General features: G+C 32.6%; 1 protein-coding gene across 1 annotated transcript; it reads right to left on the bottom strand.

Moving 5' to 3' along the window:
* Positions 1-1028: 1028 nt before the first annotated feature.
* On the bottom strand, positions 1029-18901 carry LOC127172560 (adhesion G-protein coupled receptor G2). Its single transcript, XM_051121879.1, has 32 exons — positions 18644-18901; positions 16523-16620; positions 14352-14771; positions 14189-14233; positions 14030-14097; positions 13723-13850; positions 13361-13382; positions 13220-13257; positions 12988-13112; positions 12472-12577; positions 12310-12368; positions 12102-12143; positions 11917-11978; positions 11755-11795; positions 11487-11529; positions 11358-11398; positions 11134-11261; positions 10918-11044; positions 10545-10720; positions 9526-9745; positions 9203-9359; positions 7569-7733; positions 6928-7050; positions 6786-6831; positions 6580-6683; positions 6348-6469; positions 5987-6258; positions 5755-5854; positions 4326-4609; positions 3689-3790; positions 3456-3596; positions 1029-3119 (listed from the first exon to the last, which is right to left on the bottom strand). Exons 1-32 carry the CDS (start codon positions 18709-18711, stop codon positions 3007-3009), a joined length of 3786 nt encoding a protein of 1261 aa, XP_050977836.1. The 5' UTR covers positions 18712-18901; the 3' UTR covers positions 1029-3006.
* Positions 18902-18965: the final 64 nt, after the last annotated feature.

Genomic DNA, 18965 nt, shown 5'->3' on the forward strand with positions numbered 1-18965 from the left:
GGAGGGAGGGTACATTTGACATTGTTCTCTCTTCTGACTGCCGATATCAGTCTCTCTCATTTTTTTTCCTTTTCAATGAAAGTCGTGAAAACACTATCGTGTAGTTTTTCTTTTGTTATTTGAGCAAATGAGAATGCAAAAAATATATTTGTGGTACTCTCCCATTCACTGCTATCGGATTTTACCCAACTATGAGGACTCGGAAATGTGAGAAAGGTCCATCGTCGCAAAAAGGCAGCAGCTGTGTTTGTATGAAACAAGAGACACCAGGATAACATAATTAAACAATTGTATACAGAATATTGATGCGAGTTGTAATATCTTACTAGCCAACCAAACGCAAAGCGTCCACGAAGAAAAAAAATGTTTTTAGCAAGCTAATAGCGCCGACTGCCTGTGTTATTATTAGTTTTTACCGGTTGTAATCAGGGAATACCTCGGAAGTATCATAATCGAGCATTCCGAGTAGCCGTGTAATAATGTGAAATACTGTTTTCTGTTGTAAGGTATTTAAAATGTAAGAAACATTTTATGCGCAAGAAACATTTCTTGTCAGTAATGTTGAAAACAGCTGTACTGCTTAATATTTTTGTGGAAACTGTACATTAAAAACAACTGCTTTTAATTGAAATAGAATTATTTGGCAACATTACATCTTTAACGTCATTTCTGATCAGTTTATTGGATCCTTGATGAATAAATTATCAATTTCTTTTTTTAAAAAATGGTATTTGAATGGTATAGTACATAGCTGTGGGTAGATCTGAAATCTGTAAAAGCATAACACTAAAAAGTATACAACCTTATAGTTAACAAAAAAATCAATTTTATTCCAAACCTGTAAGACCTCATCTTCAGAACACAAATTAAGATATTTTTGATGAGATCCGAGAGCTTTCTGACCCTGCATAGTCAGCAACACAACTTGAACGACACGTTCAAGGCCCAGAAAGGTAGTAAGGATATCGTTAAAATAGTCCATGTGACATCAGTGGTTCAACCGTAATGTTACAAAGCTACAAGAATATTTTTTGTGCGCAAAAATACTTTATTCAACAATTATTAAAAACCCTTCAGAACTTGCTTAATAATTCATAAATATTCATAACACTCTTCACCATCATTTGTTTGGAATACAGTATGTTGCTAATTGAATGCATGAGAGTGTTTGTGAAAAAAACAACAACTCTACAACTTGTATTTCTTTCGTTATACTTAGAAGTGTACATTTTATTATTTTGAAACGCTATGAAAATACAAAAATAAAATACATGTGACAACATACATGACTTGTAATGTTCCATATATATATAAAACAATCAAGCCATTCAACCATAACAGTATAAGCACATAATTTAATTTCATACACAATTATCCAATTGTAACTAGTCACAGAAAAATGACAAAGCCTAAACCATCAGACCATTTTTTTTGTTGTCGTTGGTTTAAAAGGTTTTGCATTGCCGTTGTGACTTCGTTATTAAATAGCATCAATTAAAGTGCTTCATTTGAAAAAATATTTCTGTTGTATATACAACACACAATACTTTATGTAAATTTAAAATACCAGTGAAATAGAGTGTTTCATTAATCCATACTACACAATACATGCACACACATTTGGGCTGCACGATTAATCAAAAAAATCACGCTTCATACATAAATGCAATCTCATTTCTAAATGAGGCCAAATTCTCTGTATTTCTCTGTGTTACAACCCGGGGTAGCACCTATTCCCTAATCAGGATCTGTTCGCCTCTAGGTGGCGTGGGTTCTGTTGTTGTGTTATGTATTCGTTTAATTAGTTTAATTATTGTTTTCATTTGTTTTTTTGTTTTTTTTGCATTGTCTTGTGTGTTTTTGTTTCTTTGTCCGTTTTGCAGGGTGGAGACAAGCCACAGGTGTAATGGGTTACTGTGATGAATCAACTAACGAAAGGATCCTCCAGCGTGGTGTGCCCCATCTGAGCTTGACTTCTCTCCAACACCAGTTTTTGTTTTCTTTTGATACTTTATCTTTGTTTTCTTTTTTTATGTTTAACTTGACTATTAAATACTTTAATAAATGTTTATTTTGATTTAACTTACTTTGTGCATGGCCTTTCCATTTATGTTACGCTGCCGTGAGCCAGGTAGTTTGTAACACCTGCATTCAGATCATGCTCCATTTACCCGTTATTGGTCACACTCACACAATAACAAAACACTATTAATTCACCAATCAATCATAAATCTCGATTACGTCTCTCCTCTCCCACAAGTTCCACTGTCTCTCATGTGAGGTGTAAGTGTGCATTTATAGTGAATGTTTTTAGACTACCGTTTTTCATACAAATAGACTACTTATAAAACCATGTAGTTATATTTTTACCATGGTATTGAGGCACCATTATGTGTGGTTTTAACTATTTATCATGATTTAAAATGTATGTTTAATTTAAAATAATAATAATAAATTTAACCATATAAAATTGAGGTTGCTACAGTTTTTACAGATGTTACTGATTGATAATGAACAAAATTTTACCTCTGCATCCTCGAGCTACTATCAAATGTGTATTTCTAAGAGACAAAAAAGTGATATTATTATTATTATCATCATCATCATTATTATCATTATCAGACAACCGTAACCTGTTTCTTGATTCTGCTTTATTTTATTATTGGTTTATTTATTATTATTGGTTATTTTAGTATTGGTTTATTTATTACTTGTGAATGTTCTCGTATGTTCAAAAACTTTTAAATTACTTTTATTCACTTTAAGGGGTCTAAATTAAAAAAAGAAAGTTTTTTTGTTACTCCAGTAATCATCGTTTTTTTTTGTTTGTTTATTTGTTTTTTTAGTTTTTTTTTTTGTACTTGAGTGCAATAAATTTTGGTTGAAAAAAATGAGAATCGTGTAAGAGAATCGTAATCTCAATTCCCATGGAGAAAAATCGTGATCCACATTTTAGCAAGAATCATGCAGCCCTAACACACATACGCCCATACCGGCTGAATCAGTTTATTTATATGACCTTTGACCTCGGTACCGGTTGTTGATCTCGTTCAATACCACGTCAGAACCTGTACTTGGCTCTTCTGCTGCAGTTATTATCCTGTCATCTATCGGGTTGCCTGCAATCACAGAAAGACTGTTCAAATTCCGCACTTCTTTCACAATACAACTAATCTGATTATTCAAATTATTCAAGTGATGTAAAGCTAAATTTCTCCAAATCTGTTCTAATGAAGAAACTCATCTACAGCTTGGATGGCATGCATTTTTTTAATCTATTTCTTCAGTAACAGGTTCTGTTCTGTCTAATTTATTCTGTGTGACTAAAACTAAGAATAAAAGAGGAAGAGGGATGTGCTAGTATTTTAAGATCAGTTAGCATCACCTGCTGTTACAAATAGGAATTGCAGGTAACAAAGATGATTAACACAGCCCCTCTAGCAGGTAATACTCACTGACATCGATGGGCGTTTCAGATGCCAGGCTGTCATGATTCAGAAAAGATGAGGTGGAATTGCTCGAATTTGACGAGAGGAATGAAGACGTATTTTTCTTGGAGGTTTTGTTTATTTTTTGTGTTGCTGTGCGACTCCATTCTGTTGCGTAAAAGATAGAAGGGTGGTAGTTAGATCAATAAGCCACATAAAAGCATGTCAGACATGTGTATGAGCTTTAAAAGGTGTCTTACCTGAATTTTCAGCCAGTCTCAGGCTGCCACAGCACAGGTATGCCCTCCATTGTCGTCTGACGTTTTCTTTCAAAGCACAATGGAACAGAAAGATGAAGAATCCTGCAAGGGAACAGATACATTCCAGTGTCAACATTCCATCAGAACGCTAAAAATAAACTGGACGTGTCATCTGATAATGTTATGGATTCCACAAAGGAACTCTGACACAGCAGTTTGCCTAATGTGAATCTAATGCAAGTAGCAGCTGAACACAACAATCCTGACAAAAGAACATGGTTAAAAATAATTACTATTCGCTAGTCTGGATTGAGATTATTTATTTATTTTACTTTATATTAACACTACCAGTCAAAAGTTTTCGAACAGTAAGATTTTTAATGTTTTTAAAGTCTCTTCTGCTCACCAAGCCTGCATTTATTTGATCCAAAGTACAGTAAAAACAGTAAAATTCAGAAATATTTTTACTATTTAAAATAACTTTTTCTATTTGAATATGTTTTAGTCCTGTGATCAAAGCTACATTTTCAGCATCATTACTCAGTCTTCAGTGTCACATGATCCTTCACTTTTTTGTAGAAAATAAGGTAAATTTAGCTTTTCCAGAATGATTAAGTCTGTGCAAATTTGGACCCACCTTGTAAAGTGTTAAATATAGCAAACAGGTACATGAAGGCCAGGTTAACAGGACCCCAGGCGAAGAAAGCGAAGCCCCAGGTGAGTCCCAGGAGCACGGTGAGTCCAGCTACACTGCGCATCTCCTGCCAGCCACTGCGATTCTGCACGTTTTGAGGGTTCTGCTGCTTAATGCGACACAGCTGAATCATCACCACGATAAACATGATGAAGTTCAGCAGAAAGACAAGACAGAAGTACGCCACCACAGCAACATAGAAGACAATGTCGTTTTTTATCCAGCAACTGTAGGAAGAAAAAGTTTATTATAAATTGTATGATAAAAGCATTAAAGAAATAATGAAACATATTCAGCAGGGTTTAATTTGACATTAGAATGCTGAAAAATATTGTTTGTATTTTCTTTAATGTACACTACCAGTCAAAAGTTTTTGGACAGTAAGAGTTTTAATGTTTTTCAAAGAAGTCTCTTCTGCTCACCAAGCCTGCATTTATTTGATCCAACGTACAGCAAAAACGTTGCAATTCTAAAAATATTTTTAGTATTTAAAATAACTCTTCTTTTGAATATATTTCAAAATGTAATTTATTTCTGTGATTTCAAAGCTGAATTTTTACCATCATTACTCCAGTCTTCAGTGTCACATGATCCTTCTGAAAGCATTGTAATATGCTATATGCTTTAATAATTTATTTAAAACTTTTATAATTTATTATTATTATTATTATTATGTTGAAAACAGCTGAGTAGAATTTTTTCAGGTTTTTCTGATGAATAGAAAGTTCAGAAGAACAGCTTTTTATCTGAAATAGAAGTCGTGTGTAACATTGTAAATGTCTTTACCACTACCTTCGATCAATTTAAAGCATCCTTGCTAAATAAAAGGATTAATTTCTATCATTTCTAAAGTTAGCATTTTCCAAGATCTCATATTGCACCTTTAAATGGTAGAGTGTATAATGTTACGAAAGCTTTTTATGTCAGATAAATGCTGATCTTTGGATCTTTCTATTCATCAAAGATTCCTGAAAAAATGTTCAAAGTTTTAAATATTGATAATAATAATTTAAAATGTTTCTTGAACAGCAAATCAGCATATTAGAATGATTTCTGAAGGATCATGTGACACTGAAGACTGGAGTAATGATGCTGAAAATTTAGCTTTGAAATCACAGGAATAAATTACATTTGAAAATATATTTAAATAGAAAGCAACTATTTTAAATAGTAAAAATATTTCACAATATTACAGCTTTTGCTGTATTTTGGATCAAATAAATGCAGGCTTGATGAGCAGAGGAGACTTCTTTAAAAAACATTAAACATCTTACTGTTCAAAACCTTTTGACTGGTAGTGTATATAGAATATATTTATGATATATTAATACATATCAATATAGTGCTGGGAAAAAATGGGATTATTACTCACAAATCATCAGTTGCTCCGCTTGTAAACCTTGCGTACGTCACAAGACCATAGTGATCTTTGTTAACAGCTATGACAATTATGACTACGACGAGAGGAATGCCTTTAAAAAAAAACAAAGCATTATGAGCTCATCTGCCAGTCAGACAGACTAAACTATTTCAACAAAGCAGCCTTCAAACATCAAAACATGAACTCGTGCAGGTAAAATGCAAGGAACAAATCACTCACGTACCCCATCCAGCAAGTCCGATCTTGAGCATGAAGCGGGAGATGTAGGTGTTGAACACCTTGACAATGGCTATATACATGTGAACGGCCTCCAGTGCCATCCAGGTAAAGGACGCCAGGAGGAAATAATGCAGGAAAAACGCAGTGGAGATGCAAAGACCCACGGCATTCGGGTACAGAGCCAGCCAGGCGTCCAATAGGAACACCAGGTTTAGCAGCAGCAATGCCAAACACAGCTGAATAAGGATCTTAGACGGGATGTCTTTACGCAGTTTACTATCATGAGAAAAAAAGTCTTATATAGATAGACCGATTACATTAAAACAGGTAAATGGTGAGTTTCCACCAGTCAGAGGGATCCTTACCCAAAGGCCAGATATGTGAGCAGTGTGATGGACAGGAAAATGGCTGAGATGCCACAGCCGATGAATGTAATAAATGTCAGGATTTTAGCATTCGTTTCATCAATGGGAGTCTTGGAAATGTCCTGTCAGACAAGATTCACCAAAACACAATTATGATACAAATATAACAAGCCAAATTTAATATTAAACAAGGATATGTCCCATGATGTAAATTCTTTGTGATGTAACTCACCAGCAGAATACCGAAGCTGGTAAGGTGACTGCAGGCGCACTGAGTTTCTTCAGCAGAAGTATTAAGCACACGGCACCCAGAAGGATTCCAGCCGCCTGAGCCATCTGTGAACCAATAACTAATGGTTAAAATGCACAACTCAACCATCAAAAAACAAACAAACAGTCTATTTGGTAAGGAAAGGAACATTAAAAGACAATTTATACCATTTAATCCAAAATCCCAGAATACACAGGAAGCTACATAGTTAGCCTGTGAAGGAAAAAGAGAGTAAGACCAGAAAGCAGCATTGTATTGAAGTACAAATCTGTTTTGCGTTGTTGTGGTATTAATGTTATTTATATTTACTGGAATGGGCTCTGTGTTTCGCAGGGTTATCAACACTTCCTTCTGTAGACCAGAGATGCTCAGGTTAGCCACGGTGCTACCCAAAATCCCACTGTTTAATTTACGCGTACCCAACGCTTTGTCCTACACAAAAATATGAAAAAGGGTTCAGAAAGGGTTCAAATTATAACACAGTAACTATAGCAAAACAAGCATATACTGTTTTGAGATGTGCTAGCTATATGTGACCCCAGACCACAAAACCAGTCATTAAGGTCAATTTTTTTAAATCATCTGAAAGCTGAATAAATAATCTGCAATCTGAGGGTGCAAAAAAATCTAAATATTGAGAAATTAAGTTTTGATATATTTACGGTAGGATATTTACAAAATATCTTCATGGAACATGATCTTTACTTAATATCCTAATGATTTTTGGCATAAAGGAAAAATCATTTTTTGCCATACAATGTATTTTTGGCTATTGCTACAAATATACCCATGCTACTTAAGACTGGTTTTCCAGGGTCACATAATAATATCTAGTCTATGTCATAGATCACATCAGTTCACACTACACCATTCATCTATTTCAAATATGCAGCAGTCGTCTTAATACAAAGCGAACTAATTTGAATTAAAAACACTGTGTTGTATCAGACCTGGAAGAAGGTGCTCTTCTGGAAGAAGTTGAACTGGACTCTGGATGCGAGCCGCTGCTGTTCTGCCGTGAGGTTCTGTGTGAGGGACGCTGGGAGGACGACCGAACCCAGAGGAGTGGACTGAACCGTTTTGTCTTCAGTCTTCAGGCTGGGGTTACTTCGAATCTGTAATGCCAAAGCATAACTAAATCAGCTACTGTGACCCACTGTACTCATCAACATGTACAGTATCGTCACTTCATTTGTGTAATGTAGTGTATACGGCCATGATATACGGTAAAGTGATATAAAATCAATCATTGTCAGAAGTGCCTATAATGAAATCAGTTAACCTGATTTCATCTAAGATGCTCAAAAATCTTAATTTAATTTAATTTAATTTAATTTAATTTATAGATAACTATTTTTTTATTAAATTTAATATAATTTAATTTAATTTGACACTTCATTTGTGTAACGTAGTGTATACGGCCATGATATAAAGTGACATAAAATCGATCTTTGTCAAAAGTGCCTAGTATAAAAAGCAGTTAACCTGACAATAGCTACACTGAGATGCTCAAAAATATAATTTAATTTAATTTAATTTAATCAAAACAGTACTGGGCCAGCTCTGAGATGCTAAAAAATATTAATTTAATTTAATTTTTTGATATATATATATATTTTAAATGTAATTTAATTTGTAGTGTTTTAATAGTGTATACGGCCATATAAATTCGATCTTTGTCAAAAGTGTCTATAATGAAAGCAGTCAACCTGACAAAGGCTACTCTGAGATGCTCAAAAACATAATTTAATTTAATTTAATTTAATTTAATTTAATTTAATTTAATTTAATTTAATTTAATTTAATTTAATTTAATTTAATTTAATCAAAACAGTACTGGGCCAGCTCTGAGATGCTAAAAAATATTAATTTAATTTAATTTTTTGATAATTTTTTTTTTTACGTAATTTAATTTAATTTGTCACTTCATTTGTGTAATATAGTGTATACGGCCATATAAAATCGATCTTTGTCAAAAGTGCCTATAATGAAAGCAGTTAACCTGACAAAGGCTACACTGAGATGCTCAAAAATATAATTTAATTTAATTTAATTTAATTTAATTTAATTTAATTTAATTTAATTTAATTTAATTTAATTTAATTTAATTTAATTTAATCAAAACAGTACTGGACCAGCTCTGAGATGCTAAAAAATATTCATTTAATTTAATTTAATTTTTTGATTGATATATTTATATATATATAGATATATATAGATATAAATATATATATATATATTAAATGTAATTTAATTTAATTTGTAGTGTATTAATAGTGTATACAAATGTACACATTTAATTTAATTTTTTGATAATTTGTTTTTTAATGTAATTTAATTTAATTTGTCACTTCATTTGTGTAATATAGTGTATATGGCCATATAAAATCGATCTTTGTCAAAAGTGCCTATAATGAAAGCAGCTAATCTGACAAAGGCTACTCTGAGATGCTCAAAAATCTTAGTTTAATTTTATTTTATTTTATTTCATTTTATTTTTATTTCATTTATTTAAAATGTATTGTTATGTAAAATATTATTATTTATGATTTAGATGAATAAGAATTAATGATGGAGATGTTACCTGCACACTAGACGATTCGATTAAGGAAAAGGACGTCTCCTGAAAGTTGGTCCCATCGACTTTCTTCACTGCCAGAGTCAGTGACTGTGAAAGCACTGACTGACTCGTCCCTGATACATCAAGTTTAAGACCCACTGTGTCCACAATCCCAATGGCCCTAGTAACAGAGACAACCAGCTCAACTCTATATCAGACAATAATTTTCACTGAATATTATGCATTTTTAAAGCTTAATTATACTTTTTAGGTAGCCTTGACTCAATTCTTTTACCACAAATGCCACAGAATAGTAATAAACGTGGCCACGGATGAGAGTGTCTCACCTCTTTGAGAAAGATGTTATTACAGCTGCGGGAACATCAAGGAGGTTGTTGACAATATTGACGGAGGTGTTTGCCAGAGCCAGGCTGACGTTGGGCCCGGAGAGGAGTGACTCTAGTTGTGATAAAATCTGCTGCACCTGAGTAGCGTTTAAAGACGAGCCATTTGTACTCAACTTCAACAATCCATCAGCATCTAATGCCCCTGATGTGGTTGTGGACACTATACAAAGAGGAAGAGATAAAAATTCAGGCGAGGGTCAATCCTCAATCAATTTGTTTTTTAACGCTCCTTTGTCTTTTCCTTTTCTCAGCAGCATTGATGACTACACTACATTTATGACAATAACAAGGTGAATCTCATTACACCTGTCAAGAACATGTCTCCTCAAATCAGGAATGAAATAATAAATTATATTTTGTACATAAAAAAAAAACCTACATTGTAAAAAACAATTTGTTGAGTCAACTTAAAATAATTTGTAACCTGGCTGCCTTCAAATTTTAAGTTTAGTCAATTTAAAAAAAGTTTATACAACTTGAAATGTTAAATTATACTAAGTGACAACTTAGATATTTGAGTTGAATCAACTTAAAATTTTAAGGCAGCTGGGTTACTTTCCCATCTGTTAAGTTTAGCAAACACAAATATCTAAGTTGTTACTTAGCACAACTTAACATTTTAAGTTGATTAAACTTATTTAGTTGACTGAACTTAAAATTTTAAGGCAGCAGGGTAACAAATTCTTTTAAGCTGACTCAACAAATTGTGTTTTTTATTTTTACAGTGTAAGATGTTATTTTCAGTTAAGCATTTTTTTGCTTTAATTAAAGCTTATTTACAACAAATGTACTGCATTTTTTATTTGCTTAATTGTCATTAAAATAATGTCACAATATGAAAAAAACGATGGTTAAATTTTACTGCTTTTTGAATTTTTTATTATTATTATTGTTTTTGTTGTTATTGTTTTTCATTGTTTGGGGATTAAATCTGCCGTCACAAATCCTTGTTTAATTACCTGCGGTTGTTACGTTCACAGTACTGGACCCTGTTGTGGAGACTGTAGCATTGATGGTGGTTGTGTTCGAGAATGAGGTACTTGTAAAAGACGGAGGGGTTGTGGTACTGTTTTGTAATGTGGTTGTAGATGAATTACAGCTGCCTTTCAAGGGAATGACTTTACTACCCCCTGAGCTGTACAATGAACAATAATTAAAAAGCGTTGTTAAAAAAAAAAGCTTTTTTAAAATTTTTTTTTCATATTTATTTTTACTGTACACATGTAGTATATATATATATATATATATATAAATCTTATGAACACAAATGAAATGGATAAACTTTGACACATTGTACCCAAAGATAAGCAGGAATGAGGAAGCTCTACTAACCAGTATCCATTAAAGTTTTCTCTGTTTGGCTCCGTGCAGAAGCCTTCAGAACTGAAATTTGTACTCAGAGACTCGTCCCATATGAGAGTTTGTTGTAAAGAATCCAAAGAGGAATTATAGCAGATAGCTATATGAAAATCGACATAACCATATCAGCAGATATATTCAGACATACAGTACATCAGATATATAATTACGTTTACAGAAGACACTTACCCACTCTGCTCACAACACCATTAAAGTTCACAGAGTCTTTAGGTTTAAAGATGACCTCTAGAGCTGTGCGAATATCACACAAGTCCAGGGCTGTGTTTAGTTTTACTATACCGTTACAAATGAGTGACCTGGAGAGGAAGGAACAGTGCAATAACCACCTACTGTAGCAAATAAAACAACGTTTACCAAAACATTATGCTGCGATGAGACTCCCTTTCACGTACCCTTCGAACCCTTTCGTGTTTTCACAAATCACTTTGGAGCCCTGCAGGAATCAAATATTTAGAAGATCTGAACCATTTTACGACTGAAAAACATCTTATACTTTCATGACTGACATCAAGACATCTTACCAGATGGTAACTTATGAAAGTTTGTGTAATGTTACAAACAGATCTAAAATGTAGAAGAGAAAGAGGAGTGTTATATTCAGTAGATACATTTATAGTTTCTTTTGTGTTCTAGACACACTAAAGTCATGGGTTTGATTTTCAGGAAACACACACACACACAGTGGTAAAATGAATACATCATAAATTGCTTTGGATGAAATTTTCTGAAAAAATAGATGTACATTTTTATTTGAAAGGAAAAAGACACAATAGGAATTGTCTAACTTACGATGTGTTTGTGCATTCTGAGTATTTCAAAAATTTAGAAATCTATAGACAAATAAAAAACAGCAATATATGAATCAGTAGAACTATGACAAGTCATACTCATAGACTGATTATAAACTAACATTCAGACATCTGACTACAATACTAGATATATATTACTTACTTGGGTTTCAGGGTTGTCCATTACAGTGTTCAAGTCAATGTTAAAACCATAATAGTAGAAATCTAAAGTAAAGAAAGAAGTGTAAATATAACATTTGACTTTATGATTTACCCTTCAAGTGCTTTTATATTTGAAGCAGTTATTTTGTGCATTGACAATGTACATACATGATAAATTTGTCTTACCTGAACTATTGCAGTGTGAAGAACAATAGCACGCTGGCATTGCTTTAGAAAAAACAAGAGAAAACTTAATAATCATGACCATCACCTTGATTATAAATGTCTAGTTGTTCATCTTTTGTAGTATGAGCCAAAAAAGGTCTTCAAAGTATGTCACATTTCTGTGTGATGAAATTTTATGTTTTATTAAAGAGGATAAAAGAGGTCTTACAACTTATAGTGCAGTTATTCTGAGAATCCAGCGTAAAGATCACATTTGTACTGTTTCCACTACAAAAATAAATAAAGACAAGAAATGAGACAGGAAATAAAAAACACCACATTCAATAAAAAATAGCAATAATGTAAGCATGATACACCATCCTAAACTTACCATGAGATGTTCTGTGGTTTTGCATTACATACATCAACTGTGACTGTCGGATTGCATTTGTCATATTGTCCAGCTGAGATCTGTCTTATGTCATCTGCACACACACCTGTGCAAAAACATATCCATTCCACTCAAATACAGCTTTTAAGAAAAATTAGATAATATTAAACAGTACTATTTATTTGTATTTTAGTAGAAGATAGCACAATTTTGAAAAACCTTTTTAAATCTGAGCACTTTTCCCATTTGTAAACTAAAAAAAAGAGCACTGTATCGGGTGGAAACAGCAGTTCACATCAACATTTTAAAACAAAATCAACAATGTTTTAATGCTATATAAAAACAAAATAAAATGTTACTACATTCTTAGCAAAAAAACATTTTAAATATTATGTATTAAATATTACATATTTGTTGGTGTCATTAATACTATTATTATTATTATTATTATTATTATTTATTCATTAATTTATTTTATTATTATTAAAAGACAAGAATTAGAAGAATTTTACTAACCCACTCTTTCTATTTGTCCCACCAAACTGACATTGGCACTATCTGAGTTCATCATCACAGCGTCTCTAATGCAGCAAACATTGGCAGGTGCACTCAGCCACAGAAGAATATTGCACTGTGCATCCCTGTCAGAAAACACCAGGACGATGTAAGAGAAGCTTATAGAAGTACAATGATTTTATTTACTGTTTAAACATGTTTAATATGGATGGGAGCAGCATTTAATACTGACTGTGTGCTATTTTTTGGATCACATGTGACCTCCATGTCCTAGTAATGGAAAATAAAAGCAAATGTTGTGTATGCTTCTCATATGAAATCTCATGAAATTCCGAAATGTGCTGCATGCAGTGACAACTGAGTCTGCACTTACGTAAAGGCTAGGTTTTGTCGTACTGCAAAACAGAAAAAAGAGCAGGTTAATTTATTACACAGATTTTCGAAGCACAGTAAGCCCTGCTGATAGTAGACTTGTGTAAATTGAGGTCAGAAAAATAACGGCAACTGAAAGCTCTTTAAACATCCCCTAATAAATGAAGGAATTAACTTTACGAATAAACAGCCATTAATTCATGATAATAAAATACATAGTTTTATTTGAAACTCAAGAAAGAAGACAAATTACATAACACACAAAATATTATTCAGTTTGAAAGTACTGACATGTCTAAAGGGCCTAAACTGAGAACATCTGTATGTATTTATTCATGAGAAAAGGTCACTAGTGTACTGTACCTTATGCTGGTAGTTGTGGTAAGCACAGTTGTTTCTACTTTGCCGTCAACGACCTCTTCCACCACGGTCCTAACTCCCTTTGTAGAAGCTGTACATGCATCTAGGTTGCTTGTGTAAAGCTCCTTAAGCTGAAAAACACATTTCAGATGATTGAGTTAAATTATTGCTTTTTAAAGTCCTTTTCCATAGACACTGTATTTATTTTATATAGCCTTCAGCTGTTAACTCTCATTATTAAAAACATTATGGTGTAAAAGATTGTTGTATTTAATATTATGTAAAAATATAATGCCATTCCTGAACTTACCCATCCTTCTATCAGTGTTGAATTATTTTCGAGTGTTCTTGTTACCTTAACGCTCATCCAGTAATATGCTAATAAAACCCAGAAGAGTCAGTTATGCATTGTTTTCCTTACATTTAACAGAAATTGGGCCATTATGTGCGCTGAAGTTGCAATACTTACCATTATCACAGCTTTGACGAAAGTCACAAGGTTTGGGCGCTGTAACTAGACGAGAATGAACGAATATTAGATAAAGGGGGTAAAATGTAATAATTACCTTGATAGAAAGTGTAAACTGTGGTTTGGTACACACAGAGACAAATCTTTACACTGTATGTCTTACCGGTTGATGTTAAAGTTTGGTTAATGGTTGTCGGCAGTGGTGTTGTAAAGTTTGTGGTTGTTTCAGAAAAAGTCACGTTTTCAGTGGTTCTGAAGGTTGTTAGAGAAGTCATTGTGAAGTTTGTGGTTGCCTGAGCAAAAGTCGTGTTTTCAGTGGATGTGGAGATTGTGGTGTGTTCAGTGAGTGGTGTTGTTTCCGTTGTCTGACTCTCAGTGCTGTGTGATTCTGTCGTTAGTGTTGTTGCTGGGATCGTTGTGCTTATGTCAGAGGACGTGGATGTGGTTTTTATCGTTGTTGCTGTATTTAGAACAGTAGAAGAGCTTGATGTTAATGCCACTGTTGATGAGCTACTGGGACTTTCGGTTGTAGATAAATGTGCTGTGGTATCGGTAGTTGTGATCATTGTTGATACTGCAGGTTCTGTGGGGGATAAAAATACAGAAATTATTAAATCACATCAAATGTATCATTACAACATGCAGAAATTAGACAATATATTTTTATCCATATCTTCTTCATAATTTTATATATTTAATATTTAATTTTTAATCAAATGTTAAATCAATCAAATGAATAACATTTTTTTCAACATGTTCACAAGTATTGGAAATTTCAGTCATTTATGAATTACTTTGTCTGGCAAACAATCAAATCACTTATTTATTTTTTCACTTCATGCTTTGTAATGAGGGGCTACACTTTATCCATCTCAATCATTTTTGTCCATGCATTTAGCTGATGCATAAATAGAAATTGGCTTGTGTTTTGTGCCAGACTAAAACATGTCCAGCAGGTTGACTGAGCTGTATTCGTGGGATGGTTCAGTTAAGCTATTGTGTTTCAACGTTTCATGTTCTACATGACTCAGATACACTCCTATTACAGGAATACTAAACAACATTTATGATATGTGACCCTGGACCACAAAACCAGTCTTAAGTCGCTGGGGTATATTTGTAGTAATAGCCAAAAATACATAGTATGGGTCAAAATTATAGTTTTTTTTTTTTTTTTTTTTATGGCAAAAATCATTAGGAAATTATGTAAAGATCATGTTCCATGAAGATATTTTGTAAATTTCCTACTGTAAATATATCAAAACTTAATTTTTGATTAGCAATATGCATTGCAAAGAACTTAATTTGGAAATCTTTAAAGGCAATATTCTCAAAACTTTTATTTTTTTGCACCCTCAGATTTCATATAGTGAAATAGTTGTATCTCGGCCAAATATTGTTCTATCCTAACAAACCATACATCGATGGAAAGCTTATTTATTCAGCTTTCAGATGATGTATAAAGCTCAATTTCAAAAAATTGACACTTATGACTGGTTTTGTGGTCCAGGGTCACATATGTTCCTCTTTACACTAGGAGAGACACATAGACAAATACACATAGACTGAACAAACCGCAGCTCATATATATGCTCTACATACAATGAACTTAATATACAATGGGGTAAAAAGAAAAGAGGACAAAATCTGTGACTCAAAATCTGGAAGTAAACAGAAAACTGGGGTTCAAAATCTGGATGTAAACTTAATCTGGGATTCAAAATCTGGAAGTAAACTGAAAATGCTAAGATTGAAAAGAAATGTGCAAAAAACATCACAGTGTATGGGATTCAAAATCTGGATGTAAACTGAAAACTAGGGTTCAAAATCTGGAAGTAAACTCAATCTGGGATTCAAAACCTAGAAATAAACTGAAAATGCTAAACGAAAAAAAGTGTAAAAAAACATCACAATGTAAAATGAATGAAAAATATTTAATATACTTCATCAGGTTTTACACAAACATGCAGCTTGTCTTGTAATTGATTAGATAATGTATAATGCAAAAAAAAAAATAATAATACAAAATTAGATGAATGCAACAAAGCTATTTTAAAGCTATTATTTTCGATAGCAGTCTTTGAATATGTCCAGATGCAGAATACCGGATATTGATAACCTCTGCATCACCACTAGAAGTTACACAAGCCATTGTATAATGTTACAACATTGCGCAAATAGACGTTATATTTCATCATCTACCTTTGTTCTTTAAACTCAAATGTATAGTCATAATATAGGCATAATAGGTGAGCAAACAGGAGGACAATCTCTGAAATTAAGTAGAACTATATAACGATCACAGGTGTGTCTTACAAAAGCATCAGAACTCACCTAGGTAGCACACCAGGAGCAGGACCAGGAAGAACACATAATCCAGATCGCTCCTGCATTCGAAATGCCATCTATTCAATCGTTTGGTCGCCATCCCTCTGAAATATACAGAAAGAAAATTCACTTAGCAACAGCCACAAATAAACAACTTCAAAAGTGTCTAAATGAAGTAATAAAATTTCCAAAACAGTGATTGTCACAAATTGACTGACACTTTGAGTCAATACTATGGCCATGACGTGACTCCCAAACAAAAGACTGGAACAGTTACAATTAACTTGTTTAATCCATTTTTTTTTTTTTTGCTAGACATCCAGATGACGTGTCATTAGTAACCCTTTTAAATAATCAACAATTATTTTATGAAAACTTTTTGGAAAAGTGTGTTTTATGGTCAGGATAATGTGTATACTGAATTTACATCTCAGCCCAGCTATTTTAAATGGTTTGATTACATTATAGGGTTACTATTTTGCATAAAAACCCTTATTTTGCATAAAAAACACTGATAGGAATACTGAGATAAAATACAAAAAAAAAATCATATATTTATGTTAACATACTTTACTAGCATTTTGTTTTGGAGCTTTGATGCAGTCATCATGTCATTGTGCAAACAGGAAATAAATTGCTCTGGTCTGTGGCAATTTGCACTAACCATGTGAAACTGCACATATTTAATTAAGAGCCTTTATTTTTTCCATATTTGCAGGAAATGCACCAAAACATCAGTCAGTAAGATTTTTAGAGCTTTATAAAGGAAACCTTCTTTATGGTCAATACTGTGACAGTGGGTTTAAATGGGTTCATGAAGTTTAAAAGTTCATGAAGTTTCAACAAATCCACTTCCTGGTTCAGATTAATTGATATTCCATTCAGTTCCTTCAATATCTTAATACATTTCATAAATGCAAAAGGCTGAACCTACAGAATGTTCACAAATATTTGCTTAACTCTTAACCTGACTGTCAAGAGATTTCAATAGAAAATTCATAGTGGGTGTGCATTTTTAACAAATACATCTGACCTGATCTTACGTAAAATAAATAAGTGAATGCTATCAGGTATCAAGAAGAAAAAAAAATATATTATTGAATAGCTAAATTAGCCCTCCTGTAGCTTAAACTGTAAAGTATGGTGCAAACAAATGCATAAATGTAATGTAAATGTAATAGTATTTTTCAAAACCTTACTCTAAAAAGTGTACAATAATGCTAAAGATTTTTTTAATTCACAATTTTGAATGTATATCATTTTTAAAGGAAATTATATATATTAATGTCTTCACATTTTTGTTTTTTTGTTGACTTACACTACCGAAAGTTCATCAAAAGTTTGGGCTGGCAAGACGGGATATGTTTTTAAAAGTCTCTTCTGCTTAAAAATACAGTAAAAATAGTGATACTGTAAATATTATTACAATTTCAAATAACTGTTTAATATTTTCATATATTTTATTTATTTACAATTTCACTCCAGTTTTTAATGTCACATGGTCCTTCAGAAATCATTCTAATATTCTGGTTTGGTGCTCAAGTAACATTTATTGTAATTATTATTAATGTAGAAAACAGTTGTTCTGCTTAATATTTTTGTGGAAACCATGACACATTTTTAGGAACCATAAATAAGCATTTATTTGAAACGAAATAGTTTTTTGTAACATAATAAATGTCATTACTGTCACTTTAGATCAGTTTAATTTGTCCTTGCTAAGTAAAGGTCTAAATTTTTTACTATTCATTGAATATCATTAATATCATCTAAATATGACGGTATTTTGATTTACTTGATAAGGTACCAGCGATTTAACGAGTCTCATGTTACATAATTTTACAACTGAAAGTAATGTTTTAGTAAATAATTTATTTATATAACAATTCAGTTATAATGTATAACTGAATCAAAAATTTACTACCTAGCCCTGTATTTAACAAAAAATAATATAAAATAAATTAATGTAAATAACATGAAATGCTACCAAACCAACAGACCAACAAAAAACACACACACACACACACACACACACACACACACTCCTCAATTTCAATTATAAAATGAACACTAAATGTGTATTTAAGCCTATTTATTCACAGTATTAATTCATTTTATACCACATACCTTGAGGATACTTTTGTAAACAACCTCCTGTGCTTCACATGATGATCTGTACCAACACACCAAACCATGGATATACTCTTCTTTCACACAAACCTGTGTCTCTGTTGACAACCTCAGTGCTTATATAACAGGAACTCAGAATAACAGGAACCAGTCAACCAAAATGTGTCCTTCCAGGCTTCAGAAAAATCTAAAAAAGACAAAAGTTTCTTTGTAACTTAAAAGACGCTCAGGTTTGACTGTCTTGTGAAGTGAATCACTGAGGACTGAGTTATGTGCACCACCCACCTTAACCTAAAACTTCAACACACACCCAGCCTCC

The sequence above is a fragment of the Labeo rohita genome, chromosome 10 (genome assembly GCF_022985175.1).
Source record: "Labeo rohita strain BAU-BD-2019 chromosome 10, IGBB_LRoh.1.0, whole genome shotgun sequence".
NCBI lineage: Eukaryota > Metazoa > Chordata > Actinopteri > Cypriniformes > Cyprinidae > Labeo > Labeo rohita.